General features: G+C 36.5%; 1 protein-coding gene across 6 annotated transcripts in view; it reads right to left on the bottom strand.

The window, feature by feature from the left end:
- Nucleotides 1–17,656, bottom strand: part of NFIB (nuclear factor I B) — a 436,458-nt gene that overhangs the window by 67,479 nt on the left and 351,323 nt on the right. For all 6 annotated transcript variants that reach the window (XM_032392327.1, XM_032392323.1, XM_032392326.1 and 3 more), the window contains exon 4: nucleotides 3,618–3,686. In XM_032392327.1, coding sequence (XP_032248218.1) covers nucleotides 3,618–3,686 — 69 coding nt within the window. The remainder of the gene's footprint in view (nucleotides 1–3,617; nucleotides 3,687–17,656) is intronic.

The raw sequence follows: 17,656 nt of genomic DNA, 5'->3' as shown, positions 1-17,656 counted from the left end.
GAGAAAGTGTGTCCTGGGGCTATGGCAACAAAACTCGAGAGCCCTTGTGATTCACTCTAAGAATATATAGTCTGCTTAATCTTCCTCTCTTCCAACTGCTTCAAACTGAATACACGATTCCAAAAGGACTGCAGATTTTCAGAGAATTTTTCTTCCCCAGAATTTTGATGGGTTCACTACATGTGTTCGCTGTCAGCTGAATTGTATGTCAATAGCAGGTCGGTCAAGATTTACTTAAAATATTTTTAAGAAAGTACGACTAGGAAGCACATGTGTTATTGCAGAGAAGTAATCAAAGAATATACGATGAATCTCTCTTCCCTTATTAAAAATTAAATCAATATATACAAGATTAGTCTCAGCTCCAAACTTCTGGAGTTTATGCCTTCTATTAAATTATTCTTTTTATATAATGTATTTTAACTTCATTTTAATAACACAGAAAATATTTGTATTCAATGGGTAACTATGCCAAATGGCTTGAATTCTTTGGGCAGCTAAAATGTAACTGTTTGTTGTGGCTTGAGGTACACCGGAGGTTTAAAAAAAAAGCAAGGTAAGAAATCCCACAGTAACCACATGCTTTCAAGTTTATTATTAGAACCATGTTCTATGTGACATTGGAAAGCAGGGTATGTGCTAGAAGGAGGCATTTGAGGGACTCAGGGAAAGCCAGTAATCTGTCCAACCTTCTGCAACAGTAATGGATACAATTCAAAGAACTGAATTACTAACAGGAAATTTACAGGTTATAACTTATGTAAAGTACTTAAAATTTATGAAGCTCATGCAACATTTAAGCAAAGATCTGTAGTTTCTATTTCATACATATGGCTTAAGAGTCAACACAGATTGCTTGGCCATAAACATACTAGAAGAAATTTATAGTAAAATAATAAAAAAAAAAATCTTTGGAAATTTTGTTTTTCTAAATTCTCTTGAAGAAGGATTATTACAGACTATCAGGACAGCAATCAAAATAATTTATCCACAGATTTATACATGAGCATTGCAAAAATGTAATGTGCCTTTGGACATTAAAGGGGAGAGTACGAGAAGAGGAGTAGATTAATAATAAACCTGGCCAAATTCTAAAGCAGCACTCACTAAATGTATTTAATAATAAAGAGAGTATGTGAGCATGGCAAGTCTGAGGCTGATATTCCTGTTTAAAAGCCTCTGGAAGAACTTACATCAGATGCAAAGATCAGCGTTAGCACCTCTCCTGGAGAGCTGCAAAGTCTGAAAGCTGCAAATCATGTTTAAGAGGCTGCCAATATCCTCTTAGAAATGAAGCTCCAAAGAACCTCAGATTCTAAGGGTTAGAAGCCAACCCTTAATCTCTCTTATTGTTCTTCTCACTCCAAAAGCTGATCCTAAATCAACTTTCAAGATGGAGATAATATCATTCAACAGAAAGATCACTATCCTAAAACTGAGGAGCTTCATTAGCTAAAGTCAACAGACACATTAGCAGGTCATACGATAGTCAAACCCTGGAGGCCAGAAACCATTAACATACTGTAAACCCTCAAGAGTCAGAATTTGTGATATACAGCGTAAGGGTCGTGCTGAAGTTTCTGCTTACTTAGCAAACCCGTATTTCATAAACAACGAAGTTCAATTGTGTAAATAAGATTATGATGTGGATATATTAAAACACTTAGGAGAATAACTTCTCAAGCATTTCAGAGACACCTATTTACATACAGAGTAGAAAATAAATGTTTGCTGAATAAATTAATGAATGAATATAGATAATATACTAATTACAGATCAGTAACGTGTGTTGTAACATAACTTAAACACCTCTAAGAGAGGATGGTATCAGTTTAAAAAGAATGAGTGAAGTATATTAAACCTACCTCACTTTTGAACTGTTCTGGAAAGCTGTCTTTTAAATCTTTATTTATGTGTAAATTCAGATTTTTCAAAATATCACTCTGGGCTTTTAAAAGTTCTATGTGGCTGTCCTTCTATAGCATCTAGCATGATGTTACCTATAATGAGGAACTGATAATATTTTCTAAAAGATGCCTCTTTGGTCCTTCTCATGAGAAGGAGGAAATATAGCATGAAATTTAAGAAAAGACAAATTTAAACAAATAATGTTATAATGTCTCGTAACTGTAGCAGAACAGTGTAGGGAAAACATCCCCCCCACACACACAACACCACCCCCCACTTTCAAATTCCCCCTTCCTTACCTGATGCCAGAAAGTGGCAGTGAGTAAGTCAGGCACGTTCCTTTCCAAATTAAAAATAAACACAAAACTTTCAAATGTCAGAGGCCTTCCATACCACGTTATTGATTGGGAAAAACATGCAAGGCTCATGGCAGAATGGAGAAGACCATCAGAATCCTCCTATTCAGCAAACATGAACCCTAGAGTTGCTGGGATATAGGATATTAGGTTTTGGTCTCCTGCACTGCCCTAAGTAAACAGATCCATGACAAGTCTTTGGGGCATGTATTTATCTACCGTGGAATACAACAGAAAGGATAAGTTACTGAAGGTCTTAAATGTTCATGTATACAACTCCCTGAGATACATGCTATTTGCACTGGCCACTCTAGAAAGAGGAACTCTTTAAGAAAGTCTGGTTTGAAAGACAGTCACCACCCAGCTGGGGGATTACTTCACTGACCACAACTCTAACTCACTACCTAAACTTACCCTCAGTAACTTGCTTTGTTCTTTTGGGATCACCATAACTCCTGCTCAAGATTTCTGAATTTGACCCAGATGAAAAACACAACTTAAACAAGGACCGAACGCCACTACATCATCTGAGTAACATCATTCCTAAACGGCGACGCTCTCTAACAAAATGTCAGGTAAAAATATAGCCTTCAAAATTACATAAATAAGCTAAATCAAAGAGAACAAGAAGAAATGAGTCACCTCCTTTAACATGATGAATGCCTTAAGAGCTACATCTTAGGTATATTTGTACACACTAGTAATACGTAAAAGACTTAAATCCATAAACTACTCCCTTGCTTAGGTAGCTGGCCAGGTGAACTTAACCCAAGAAAAATTTCATCCGGGCTGTCAAGAATGGTGTCTCAGGTGAGGTGGCCAGTTAAAACAATTGGACATTGTTTTGGATCACAATAGCCTTCTATCTATATCCAAAGTACAATCTGCAAAGTTAATTTCTGCATCCCTCTACACTCTGCATGTTAGTGTGTGTATCCTGTACATCTCCAAGCCCCCACCAAAACGTTAGTAAAATGAAAAAGCACTTATCTACAGGAAACTTATGTGGGTTATCATAACAACATGGAGCACATTTAATTAATCACACTTCCTTTGATATAAATGACCATCTATGGTCACAGAAAGAACAGTGAATTAAATGAGTACCAATAACACAGCAATCAGAACAACCCCCCAATTATTTTTGTACTACAAAAGTTTGATGATCTAAATGCAAATATATTCGAAAATCCGACAAAATAAATCCACTTATGATTTCATCAAAAAGATGGAAATTTTAAAACTCAAATGTTCCCAGTAAGTGGTTATTCTTAATACTGTGTTGAAGGTTCAAAGTAGAAAATATTTTAAATCATACTGTAAAATTAAATAGTAACAAAACAATTTACTTACTTCTGGATACCCTCACAAGTTCGGACACATTGAAGACTCCAGATTTTACAAAACTATCCTCCAGGTAACCTGAAAATAAATATCAAGAGGAAAAAGATCAGCACAAGCAGGAAGCAAATAAATGATTAAATGCTAGGATTTGTTCAAGTGTTTTTAAACCAAAGGTTAGAACAAAAACCAAGTGTGGTTGTAACAAACACAAGTAAAAGCAAAACTCTTTGAATGCAATCCGGAGTCTGTTTAAACAAAAGTAAGAAGTTGAGATGCCAAATAATTTCCTAGGGAAATTTTTTCCCCACTTGCTAAATGTACAGGGCAACTGGAATGGTTTTATTTGCCACGGCCCACGCATAGAGAATGAAGACTCAGGGGTTCTTACCGAATGCATTCAGCTCGGTAGCACCTGGTAGACTAAGGTCCACCCATTTATAAAAAAGAAAGAAAGAAAAAGGAAAACCACAACCACAATTAGAACCTTGTTGGAATTACTTCAAAGATTTCTTGAAACCACTGTTCTTTCACAAATCCTTCCCTGATTAAAGAAAAGCGAGCTGCTGTTAGCAGCACTCCCCCACCCTTGTTCCAAGGTCATGAATCACACAAAAGCAGAACTTGCACATACGGCAAATACTTTGCATAGACCTATTTCCACGCACCTTTGCTATACCTCACATGATTCCACTGCCCTCCCAACTCTTGCTACTACTTCCTTGGACTCCCTTCATTTCGAGAACTGCATACTTTTTCTAGCAAACAGTGACAAACCCAGGCCTCCAGGAAAGCCACGTGACCCTTCTGTGACATCCAAGTGCAGGGTCCACAGTGACTGTGGCCCACTGTTCAGGAGCCTGAGTAAGTTCTGTGCTGTCTGGGATCTGGTCAAGCTGTGTCCAGGATTAGAAATGAGCACTCCCACAAATACCCAATCACGTCCCCAGCTTCTCATTGATGTGCAGGAGGTATGCTGAGGGCAGAGAGGGACAGAATACCAGGAGGAGAGATATGGTTACTCTCTGCTTCTCAGGAAGAGAATAAGAAAAGCCCGAAAGCCCTCAGAATGCAAATGTTTCCAGGAAAACAAACTCTAGAACCGGCAACTGGATCAGATGTTACATCAAGTTTTGAGGCTAACCAGGGGATTCGATTCAGGGCAGGACTGTGAGTCATAGGTGCTTTAGCTCTCAAGTCAGGGAGCTGGAATTTGACACCCAGCCACACTTTATCAGTGTGGAATCCTGATCATGTTATTAGACTCCTGGTGTCTCAGACTCCTCATCTAAAAACTAGAGATAATTGGGGCGCCTGGGTGGCTCAGTCGGTTGGGTGGCTGCCTTCGGCTTGGGTCGTGATCCCAGGGTCCTGGGATCGAGCCCCGCGTCGGGCTTCTCCCTCTCTCTCTGGCTACGGCTCTGCCTACTTGTGCTCTCTCTCTATCTCTCTGTCAAATGGATAAATAAAATCTTTTTTAAAAAAGAAATAAAAACTAGAGAGAATAAAATTATTATGAATGATAAGTGAGATAAAAACAAAATCCATAGTAGGCACTGATTCAATGTTCCCAATGAGTTAGGATTGGCCAGTGGGGTCACCAGTCACCCATACATTGAATTACACACACCGGATTCCGGACAGTCTCAAATTACGTGTAAATCTTTATTTAGAAATTTTACCAGAACAAAAGCTACCACACTACTTTTTAACTGTACGTAGCATGAAAAGATAGAAAATCATTCAATGAGCTCCTATGCTTCACTGTTGTGAACTGATGAGCCAAGCATGTCTGAACACTATTATACCCATCGATTACCTTCTTTAGAAACAGAACAAAAGAAAGAGTGTGAAGGAATTATGAGATCTCAGCTGGTGATAAAACTTAGGTATCATATTAAGTCCTACTTTGAAAAAAACAGACATTTTTAAGAGGGTAATGACAAAATGTCCCCATTTGACGTACCTGTATTTTAAGAAACTCCTACTTCTTGAGCAACTTAATTTTTCACCAGGTTGAATGCGTTTCAGTGATTATTGAGCAACTTTTAGGTAGCCTACACTATACAAGGTACTTAAAGCCATGAAGACAAAAAAGGGACATTGAGTCCCTTTGTGTGGTTGGGGGAAAAGATATTTTCAATTTTCTGAACCATGGTAGGTTATTATTGCATAAAACAACAACAAATGCAATACACATCTTTGTAAAGTATAATAAATTATACTTTAGCTATCCAAGTCCTCTGTCCTCCACTATTTCTCTCCTTTGCCCTCCTCATCTCGGGTAATGCCTGTCCATCGTAAGGCTGTGCTGCGTGCAAAGATGAATGGAGGAGGCGGCCGTCTGCTTCGGGTGCTTCTCCCAGGTTACCCAGTTGCCTGATTCCTCCCAGCCCCCACTGCCATAAGGTCATGGGGGGGGGTGCATTACTGCTCATCCTAGGGGGCCCTCCTTTCTGTGAAGTCTCACTATGCTCCATGCAGGACTGGAGCCCAGCGGGACCTTTGGGTGTTGCATTTTGTCAAGTGGGTGCCAAAGCAGTTCTGACATATTTGCAGTGCCTTTCATGGTTTCAGCAAATATAAAATTTGAGCAGCAAATATAAAATTTTATACTTGGCAAATACATTAAATATGAAGACCTTATTTATCTTGATGGCAGCTCATATACTTAACCAATCAGACAAGATTATTTGTCCTCACCCAATTGTACTCTGTAAATGCCTGCCCTCCTACCTTTCTCATGCAGTTCCCTCCGTCTGATCAGATGGCCCTCTCTCTCTCTCTCTGCATACTCTCTCCTCATCCTGCAATGTCCAGCTCAACCACCATCCACTCTGTAACCCGTTCCTCTACCCTCCTCTCTCAATCCCTGCGCCAGCCAGAAATGATCTCTTTCTTCTGAATTCACAGAGCACCTGGTCGGTACTTCTTTACATCACTTTACACATTCAAGTGTCCAGGATATCTGTTTTCAAGTCTTGTGTTCCTTATTGGATTATCAGCTCCTTTATTTGGGAGAGTGACTGGGTTTTGTTCATCTCTGAATCTCCCTTAACAACCAACTCAGTGCCTATATATATACTAACCACTAAATCAGTGCTTACAAAGAACAAAATTTTAAATGTTAACCTTTTGGAACAGGGTCATAAATAAGCATCTTAGTAATTATGTAATAATGTAGGTATAGATGGCTTAAGGTTGAAGGATAACTATACTGACTCCTGTTATTCCCTGGAACTCATCTGCTGAGGAGTTTATTCAGGCTTTTGGGTAGAAGGGGAAAGAATGATGATTAGATGATGACTTTGTTACCTACTAGTGTACAACTTGAGGCATTTAGTACAAAGTAACTACCAAGAAACCAGAAGTGTTTAAAGAGTCAGAGTTCAAATAAATATATTTGTAAAATAAATTGATGAGTGAGTGACTAGGGAACATTTCAATATATTTATATAAATTAAATCATGTGTCATACGTAATAACATTTCAATATGTAGATATCATCTGAAGTTCATTTCCTTATTACTCCAGTGAGTAGTCAAGGCTCCACCCGCTTCTTCATCATACTCATGAAGACGGAATGACGTGCGGACGTCAGGAGCCAAATCATACGGGTGGGAGGAGCCCCCTCAAGCTAATCCTACTAGCGGAAAACAGGCAGTCACACACAGGCAGATACAATGACTATCTCATAGAAAAGGGAAAGCAGTTCGGGATGTAGCAGGGTGCTTCTCCATCCCTCACCTCAAGTTCCGAGGAATCTGAATCGACAAGGAAACCTGAAAGAGTTATTTTGCTGAAACCATGAAAGGCACTGCAAATATGTCAGAACTGCTTTGGCACCCACTTGACAAAATGCAACACCCAAAGGTCCCGCTGGGCTCCAGTCCTGCATGGAGCATAGTGAGACTTCACAGAAAGGAGGGCCCCCTAGGATGAGCGGTAACGCACCCCCCCCATGACCTTATGGCAGTGGGGGCTGGGAGGAATCAGGCAACTGGGTAACCTGGGAGAAGCACCCGAAGCAGACGGCCGCCTCCTCCATTCATCTTTGCACGCAGCACAGCCTTACGATGGACAGGCATTACCCGAGATGAGGAGGGCAAAGGAGAGAAATAGTGGAGGACAGAGGACTTGGATAGCTAAGAGCATACAAGAACGTATATAAGAAAGAATGCATAAGGACTCTGGCAAAATAACCGGGGAGAATCATGCAGAGTGTCAGGAGCCCTGTCAAAGTACAGAGGATGAGACTCAGCAAAATGCAGGTTATTACTATTAACACAACCCCATCTGTAACCTCCAGGCTCCTGGGGCCTTCCAGAAGCATGGTTTTCATGTGTTACCTAGACCTCTGTGAATCTAAATAGCTGATACAAAGGCCAACGACTTTAAATCGATTCGGAGACATTCATATAGTGAATTCCCTTCATCTACCAAAGGAAATATGAGCATCTCTGAGGCAGAGCAGCTGCTTAATGGTTACAGAGCAATATTACACAACAGCTTAAGCCAAGAAGCAAAGAACAACTCGGCATTTATGTGATGCTGTATTTACACTACATGTAATGCTTTTTAAAAAATAAAATTGAGTAGGAAATAAAGACCTCTGCAAACTGAAAATTCTCAAAGGCAATATCAAATTATATTATTTTACTTCTTTTTTTTATTTTTCTCTAACAAAAGCAACAATAAATCACTACTCAGAAGTTAATATAGTGTTTAACCTCCTTTACAAACAATAACAAAGGGACACAATGGCATATCTAACTGTTAATATCTCAAATTATAATCAGCTCCATTTGAATGTTAAACAACATTTACATAGAAAATCCAAAGGAAAACTGATAACGCTCATTTTTATAGTCTACTGTGTTCTATTCTTGAAATTAAAAAAGAAAAAACCACAGAAAGCAGTTATTAAATTCATGAAAGCTGTCTTCAAGTATTAGAAGGACTGGTAATGTAGATGTTGGATAAGACTTCTTCTGCATAGTTCCAGGAACTGTTTTTTGACTCAATAACCAGATTTGTCATCCAATAAGAAAAGTCCTAGAAGGGAATAGGAAACCTTGCAAAGGTGGTAACAGCCAACACAGGCCAAGCTACTGCTCTAAGATCTTCAAAAGCATTAATTCACATAATGCTCCTAATTATCCTACCGGTTGTCATGCAAGCGTTCCCATTTTACAGATGAGGAAACTTGTGTCTACAGAGGTAGGGGGTTTCCCAGAGGCAGTAAAGACCCCCCATTAGATTTAAGAATTCTCACTTTGGGTAGGAAACTGAATTAAGAGCACCTCCGAAGCCCACTGCAATGCTCAGGTTCCACTTTTTTTTTTTTTAGGATTTTATTTATTTATTTGAGAGAGAGAGAGAGAGAGAAGAGTGTGCCTGCACACACGCACAAGCGGGAGGGAGGGGTAGAGGGAGAGGGAGAAGCAGGCTTCCCGCTGAGCAGGGAGTCCAGTGCTGGGCTCCATCCCAGGACCCTGGGATCCTGACCTGAGCTGAAGGCAGACACTTAACCCACTGAGCCACCCAGGAGCCCAAAATGTTCCACTTTTTTACAGGGCCCTTTTCCTGTTAGTTTTCTTGCACTGCTTGCTTATTTGGAGAAAGAACAGGACCCCTAGGTATCTCGCAGGCATTTTCCAGCCTTAGGATTCCAATTGTTCACTTCCTTCCGCAGAGTGTAAAAGACGCCTAAATCCTTTTGTTTATGGATGCAAAGGGAGAGAAGATAAGATTATTTTATACTAGCTCTTTGCCAAACCTCACATAACTTCAGATACCACCACTAACCTACTGGGGATTTTCTGGTAGTGGTGTTGTAAGGCATGGCTTTATCTGCAGTTTCTTGACTGATCTGCACTGTCCACAGTTAAGAATGAAAACAGTGATTATGAAATAGACAGAGTAATCATTACAAAGATAATGATTCTCTGTTAGAGACTGACCCTCAGCCTATAGCCAAGGTTCACATTCCAGTATTAATTTAGAATTAAGTTTATCCTTCACTATGAAATGTCCCTTTGGTGATTTAAATGATTCAGCAGAAGGACAGCAATTTTCTGACTTTAACACACTCTGATAAGAACTATATTAATGTTATTTGTTTTTTTAGTGTTTCCTTCCAGTCCATTAAACTTTTTCCTGCATATATGTAATATATAAAAATATGTATTTTTAAAAATGGAGATCAAATTTAAATGAGTTTGTATCCTGCTTTTTTTCTAATTCACATTGTATTTTTCCCTTTAGATTAAACAGTTTTTCAGAAGCATGATTTTAATGTCTGTATAATATTACACTGCATGGCTGTACTTTATTTGACCATTCTCTTTTTTTTTGGCATTTTAGGTTATTTCCCATTTTTTAAAATATTATAAACAGAACTGCCATTAACATCCTCGTACACAAATCTTTGTCAGCAATTCTCATGATTTCCTTAGGCTGGAGTTCCCAGAAGTGGAATTACTGGGTCAAAGGACATAAACGCTTTTAAAACTCTTGGTTAAAAACTGTCAAGTTGCTTTCCATAAAGACTTTTGCCAATTTCTTCTCCCTCGGGCAGAATGAGCGTGTCCATGTCACCACCCTGCTGCCACAATTACATATTAGTCATAACAGGGACTTGTTTTAATTGTAGCAAGTTGATAGAGAAAAGATATCATTACATTAATGTCATAATTTTCATTTACTTAATTATAATAAAATTGGATTTTTTTCAGATATTTATGCATTATTTCTTTGAACAAACATGCAAAAATATGTAAAATAGGAATTGTGCTCTCAGGAATATTTTTCCTAATATTAATGACATTTCTTCTAGAGTTTCACAGTTAATGATAATGTTGGCTATTAATTAATAATTGATTTTTTTTATCATTTTATATGTTCATTTATTCCTAGTTCTCTCAGATTTTTAAAAGTGTTCTGATCAGAATGATTATTGAATACCATTAAATGCTTTTTTGGCATCCTTTTTAAATTTCCTTACAGTATTTATTGTTGTTATATATTACTGAATTCTTAGATTAAATTATCTTTGCTTATCCACACAAGGTAGCTCTTTTAGTTTACTGCTAAATTGGTTTGTTAACAGTTTCTTCTGACTTCTCTCTATGTAGCTGGTATACTTTTCTGGGGATCTTTGTTTCATTTGTGAAGTTTTCATACTAGGGTTACATACATGCTTCATAAAATGGTTTGGATGACAGCCATTTTTTATTTTAAAGAAATATGAAAAGTTCGTGAAAGTCTGGAAAAACTCACTGGTAAAACTATCTTCTCATAATCTGTTTCAGAGAAGATTCTTAGAAAACTTTGAGTCTTTCATGAATTTGCTCTACTCTTGTTTTCTGGTCTTGAGGCAATTTTATTATATATTATCCAAGAAAATCATCAATTCTTTCATATTTTTAAATATATTAGCAGAGATACTTTATGATTTACTAAGTTTTTTTTACAGTATAGTAAAATTAAAATTAAATTATATTTTACTGTAATTAATATTATATTAAAATATATTATAATAAAATGGCATTAAGTTCTGTTCAAGTATACTGAAAGATCAGCTCTGCCACTTACTATGTAAACCTAAGGCAGGTTGAGCAACTTTTCCACACCTCACACTTCACTATAATACAGACGATAATCATAGTACCTATGAGTCAATATGAAAACTGTAATTGTTTTCAAAAAATAATAAAGAGAGATAGTTCGTTTTAAGAGCAGGGAAAGGGAAGGTAGAACTTCCAAATTAACAAAGAGAAAGCAAAACACAGTGAATAGTAACTTAATCAAACAATAAAACTAAGAACATAAGATGTAAAAATAAATAATATAAGGTAAATAGAACAAATAAAATTAAGCATATTCCATTACAATACAGGTAAGTGGATTGAATAGCCCATAAAGAACATTAGATCAACTGAAGCAAATAAAATTCAGCTATTTTTAAGGAACACATTGAAGACAAAATGATAACAAGAATTAAAAGTTGAAAATAAAATGGTGTGCAAAGAGAAATCAGGCAAATTCAAACAAAAAGTAAGCAGTTCAGTTAGTGGTGGTTAAGATAATTTAAGATGAATTGCAATAAACGAGATAAAGAACATTACAAATGGATAAAAGGCATATTTAATAAAGAAGATAAATCATAAACCATTTGTGCACCAAACAATATTGTGCAGAAATGCAACAAAACAAAAACTATTAAAATACAAGAAACTTTATAAAAATACAATTGTAGTGAGAATTTTGAATACATTCTCTTTTAGAATTGAACATGACTATTAGACAATGACTAACTTAATATCATTCAAATACAAAGTATACTTTGTTAGCACATCCATAGAAATTTTATAAAAATTGATCATGTCCTTGACCAAAGAGAAAACTGTTACTACTGTGTCATCTCTGGTAAATAAGACTAAAAGTGAAAAATAAAAGTGACCAAATTTCCTGAACCACTTGAAAATTAAGAAAATAAGCTACGGATCAAACAGAAAATCAAAAGAAAAATTATGGAAGTATCTAGAAAGCAATGAAAAGAAAAAGACAAAAGGCAAATTACTTTACCATTAAGAGAGAAAGAACAGTAAAACAACCCAAGAAAAACTAAAAAGGGAACTAAAGATAAAAGCGGAAATCAATAAAGTAGGAAAAGAAGTATTTAAAACAAAAGAATAAAAGGGAAGATGATTTTCTGAGAAGACCAGCAAAACAGAAAAATCATTTGCAAACCTCATTAAGGCAAAAAAGAAAAAGCGAAAATATACAAGAATAGAAAGGAAACATAACCATAGAAACCAAATACATTAAAAAAATTACAAGAGAATAACACATGCAACTTACTGACCACAACTTCGAAAACTTAAATGGGCAATTACTTACTAAAGTAAAAGTAACCAAAATTGAGCAAAGTGGAAACCTGAATAGACCAATTACCCCTAGTGCAGTGGTTCTCAAAATTTGCTGATCATTGGAACCACCTGGGGTTCTTGAAAAACAACTATACTTGGCTTCCACCCTCAGCCATTCTGATTTAATTGGTATGGATGTGTCCTAGACATGAGGATGTTCTAAAATTTCCCCTGGTGATTCAAATGTGCAGCAAAGTCTGGGAACCACTGGTTGGCATCTTGCTATTCAAAATGTGGTCCCACAACCAACAGTACTGGCATAACTGGGGAGCTTGTTAGGCACAAAGAAGTTCAGGGTCAAGCCCAGACCCTCAAAATCAGAATCTGCAGCTTAACAAGAGCACCGGTTATTCCTATGCACTTTAGAATTTGAAAACCCTAGAAGAGAACTGAAAGGTGATTTAAAAACCACCTTTAGAATGGCACCAAGTATAGATGGGTGCACAGCTGGATTTTATCTTTTGCCTAGCCTTTAAATTCCAATGATTTTTACACTCTCCCAGGCTTTAGCAAATGATGACAAATTTCCTTATGAAGAAAGCTCTCTTGTGAGCCTTTATTAGACCAGCAAAACTTAAATAACTAAATTTGCAACCTCCCTCATTCAACCAAAGTAAGCAAACAAAACAACCAAAGACCAAGCATACACATAAATGCAACTTCAAGGATCCTAAATAAAATTGAATATATTCGATTCACATATTTGAATTGAATATAACAATGTTATTGAAAGAACAATACATCATTATTAGCGTTTTATTCCATGACTGAGTGCAGTTCACTGTTAAAAATCTATCAATACGATAGAGAAAAAAAAAAAAGGAAAGACACACGACCTTATCAATGGATGCTGAAAATGCACTTGACACCAACAAGAAAAGCAGGCTTTCCTAATAAAATCTCAGCAAAAACAGTGATAAAAACAAGTAACAGACTGTTTAGCAAAACCCAGCAAGTTATCCTAAAAGAAGAAAACTAGTCTGCCATTTTTAGGTACTCAACCTCTTCAAGGCTCCTCCTCTTTTCAGTCCTTAAAAATGTAATCTGTAGGGCCTCCTGGGTGGCTCAGATGGCTAAGCGTCAGCCTTCAGCTCGGGTCATGATTCCAGGGTCCTGGGATTGAGCCCCACATCGGGCTCCCTGCTTGGTGGGGAGCCTGTTTCTCCCTCTCCCTCTACTGTTCCCCCTGCTTGTGCTCTCTCACTCTCTCTGTCAAATAAATAAATAAAACCTTTAAAAAAAATGTGCTCTGTAAATAGTCGCAAAGACAAATACTGTATGATTTCACTTAGATTAGGTATCTAAAGTAGTCAAACTCTTAGAAACAAAGTAGAATGGTGGATGCCAAGGGATGGGAGAAGGGGGAATGGTGAGTTGTTATTCACTGGGTACAGAGTTTCAGTTTTGCAAGATGAGAAAGTTCTGGTAATTGATTGTGCAACAATGTAGATAAACTTAACACTACTGAACTGCACATTTATAAATGATTAAGAGGGTAAATTGTATTTTATGACAATTAAAAAAATCATAATTTGGGACTCATAATTGTTATTAATTCTTCTTTATATATATATTCAAAGAATTACTTTTTTACATTAGTACTAAATTCTTGTTTATATATATTCAAGAATTACATTTCTACACTGGCATTTATGTCTGTAATCTTATTCATAATAGTTACTCAGGTGTAATTCTGTTTAATATTCTCATTATTAGTCTATATCTATAGCTATATTAGTATCTATAGGTATAGATCTGAGAACTTTCTTTTTCCTTTTTTTTTTTTTCAAGATTTTATTTATTTATTTGACAGAGAGAGAGAGACAGCGAGAAAGGGAACACAAGCAGGGGGAGTGGGAGAGGGAGAAGCAGGCTTCCCACAGAGCAGGGAGCCTGATGCAGGGCTCGATCCCAGGACCCTCGGATCATGACCCGAGCCAAAGGCAGACGCTTAATGACTGAGCCACCCAGGCGCCCTGAAAACTTTCTTTTTCCTAAAATATTTTATTTTAGTGTATCACTTTGTTAACTGGTATAGGTTTTCAAGTAAAATTTTTACAAAGAAAATAAAAGATTCTATTTTTTGAGACTACAAATAATAAAGAATATATTTCTATTGCCTTTGACTACAGAGAAAACTCCTTAAACATAAAAGAAGTTTCATCATAATTCTAAGTAATTCATCATAATTCTAATCCCCCCAGTCTTCTGTTATTTAATGTTGACCAAAAGAAAAAAAAAAAGTACAGGTAACTTTGTTTTTCCTCCAGGATGATTACAAGATTCTCTTTTTCATACACAAAATACAAAAACTTCCAAAGGATATATTTAGATACTATTACTGTTGGCTAGATATAGTTAGCCCTTTTGATCTAAATATTTAGATCATTTTTAGCTCATTAAAGTTTTCTTAATTTGTCTTTGATTCTATTGCTCTCCTAACTGCTCTGATTTCTCACCAAAAACACCTAAATTAATACTCAATTTTCTATTCTCCCATCATAAACCTTTTTCTGATCATTTTAACCTCTCTGTTCTTCTCTTCTGCTTTTGGAGCAAATATCTCAAGTTTGTCCTCTATAACAGGGATTATTTCCACAATATCAGTTCTGTTTCTTATTCCTTCAAATTCAGACTTTACATGAGAGCAACTTTAGTTTTCTTGTTATTTCTGCTTATCTCATATGGCACTCTCCTCGAAGCTATTCTTTTATCTGTTCATTTTTCCATGTAAGTCCTTTCTTCTAACTGAACAGATTGTTTTCTCTGAAATTTTCTTCGGTGCTTCATTTTCAAAGATATGTTCTTCTTGACGATGTACCTTTCCCCATGTTCTTCACTATTTTCTTACCAAGGGCATACTCTTGTGATTTTCTTTTACTTAGAGGGTAGTCTACAGAGATTTTGGGTTTGTCCTCAGAAAAATAGATGGCTTTCCCTTGGCTACAGTAAGTAAAGGTTTCAATATAGGCTGAGATTGAGGGCTCTAGAATTTACATAATTGGATCTGAATTCCCGTCTTATCACTTACTAGCTATAAACTTTAAGTAAATTACCTAACTTTAATATAAATAAATAATAACAGTAATGATTATGATAATAATATTATAGTGGCTATCATTTATTGAGTGTTAATTATGTTATAAACAAGGTTCTATGCTAAGCTTTTTATTTATTTATTTATTTTTAAAGACTTTATTTATTTGACAGAGAGAGCACAAGCGGGGGAGCGGCAGGCAGAGGGAGAGAGAGAAGCAGGCTCTCTGCCAAGCAGGCAGCCCAATGCGGGGCTCAATCCCAGGACCCTGGGATCAGGACCTGAGCCGAAGGCAGATGCTTAACTGACTGAGCCACCCAGGCACCCTATGCTAAGCACTTTAAATTCTACCTCAGTTCATTTCCAGATTTGCTCCTTTTTTATTAACGACTTTGAATAAATACTTAAACTCTCTACCCAACCCCACCACTCCCATTTGTAAAATGGGAATAATAATAATAATACTGAACTCGAAGATTTGAGATGAAGATTAAATAAGAAAGCGCATATAAAGTGCTTCAGGTTCCATAAATGCTTGTGGGTAACGGCAATATCACAGTACCAATAATCATGTGAGTCAAAGTTGGTAAGTGCAGCTCCTAACCAATTCCCATTGATTACTGGTCCTTCATCTCATAAGCCTCTTCTCACCCTACCACCTAGCTATGGAAGATCCTGCCAGGTAAGTACATGAAAACCCTCAATTTCTATAATGGCGTGGCTCTGGAAGGACAGATGGGACCAAGTTTCAGAGGGTCTTCTCTATGGTGTGAAGGAGTTAGACTGGCGCAGAGTGGAAAATTTTTTTAAGGATTTACATTAGGAAGTAGAAGCAGATTGCTAGATGTCTTCCCACACTCTTTCTCTTTACTTCCTCTTCATCCCACATTTCCTAACCCTGTTGTTCTCTGGGTTTACAGCCTTTTAAATTAATGTAGAAAAATCTCTGAATCTAGGGGAATGATAGTGGGAGAGAACCAAATTTAAATGTCCACAATTTCTCAAAGAACTAACACTGCTATCTTTTGTGAGTATTAAGATAGAAAAATGACCATTTTTAAATTTAGTCCACACAATTATGAGATAAGCCTCTAAGATTCTAGCTAAAGGTTATCCTTCAGTCTCAGTTTTAGTGTGCTTTAGGAGAAGTTACAGTTTTACATATCCTTACAGAAATTTTAGTGAAGAACTGGGAGAAACTGGATCAGAAGTTAAGCAAGCAATGTGTACTTTATATTAGATAGCTAATGATAATTATTTTGCTGTATGCCTAAAAAGACCTAATTTTAAATCTCACTACTCTCAATCAAAGTTCTAGCAGGGTTTTTTGTTTTATTTATTGATCTATTGATTTATTTATTTTTGCAGAATTTGTCAGGCTGGTCCTATTTATATGAAAATACAAAGGACCTAAAAAATAGCTTTTAAGAACTTATTATAAATACTTACCATAAAGTTACACAAATCAAGAAAATACTTTGATGCTGACAAAAGAGAAGACATATATCTCAATGGGATAGACCAGAAATAGACACATAAATGTATCATTGTTGCTATTTGATAAGTAGCTATGCAACTCAATGGAGGGGGAAAAAATGTCTCTTAAATGGTACTGGATTAACTGGATATCCATATTTTTTTTTAAAAAGGATATCAACCCTTACCTCACACTACATGTGGTATATCCACATAATGGAATACTACTCAGCAATAAAAACTAATAAATTATTGACAAATGTAATCGCATGGATAAATCAAATTTTTTATTCTAGATTAAAGAAGCCAGACAAAAAAGGATACATCTATACAAGAGACATTTATATAAAATTATAGAAATGTAAACTCATCTAGAGTGATATAAAGCAGATCAGAGGTCATCTGAGGATGGGGGTAGAGAAAGGAATGGGTTATAAAGTGGTCAGAGGAAACTTCTGAGATTGATGGAAATGCTCATCATCTTGACTGTGGTGACATATATATATTTATATATATGTGATATATATTCTTTCCTTTTTCTTCCCTGTGTGTGTGTGTGTGTGTAGGTATATACACTATAGATAGTTATACAATATATTGTATAT

This window comes from Phoca vitulina, unplaced genomic scaffold (assembly GCF_004348235.1).
Source record: "Phoca vitulina isolate PV1807 unplaced genomic scaffold, GSC_HSeal_1.0 scaffold67, whole genome shotgun sequence".
NCBI classification, from domain to species: Eukaryota; Metazoa; Chordata; class Mammalia; order Carnivora; family Phocidae; genus Phoca; species Phoca vitulina.
This window is presented reverse-complemented; position numbering and strand designations above follow the sequence as displayed.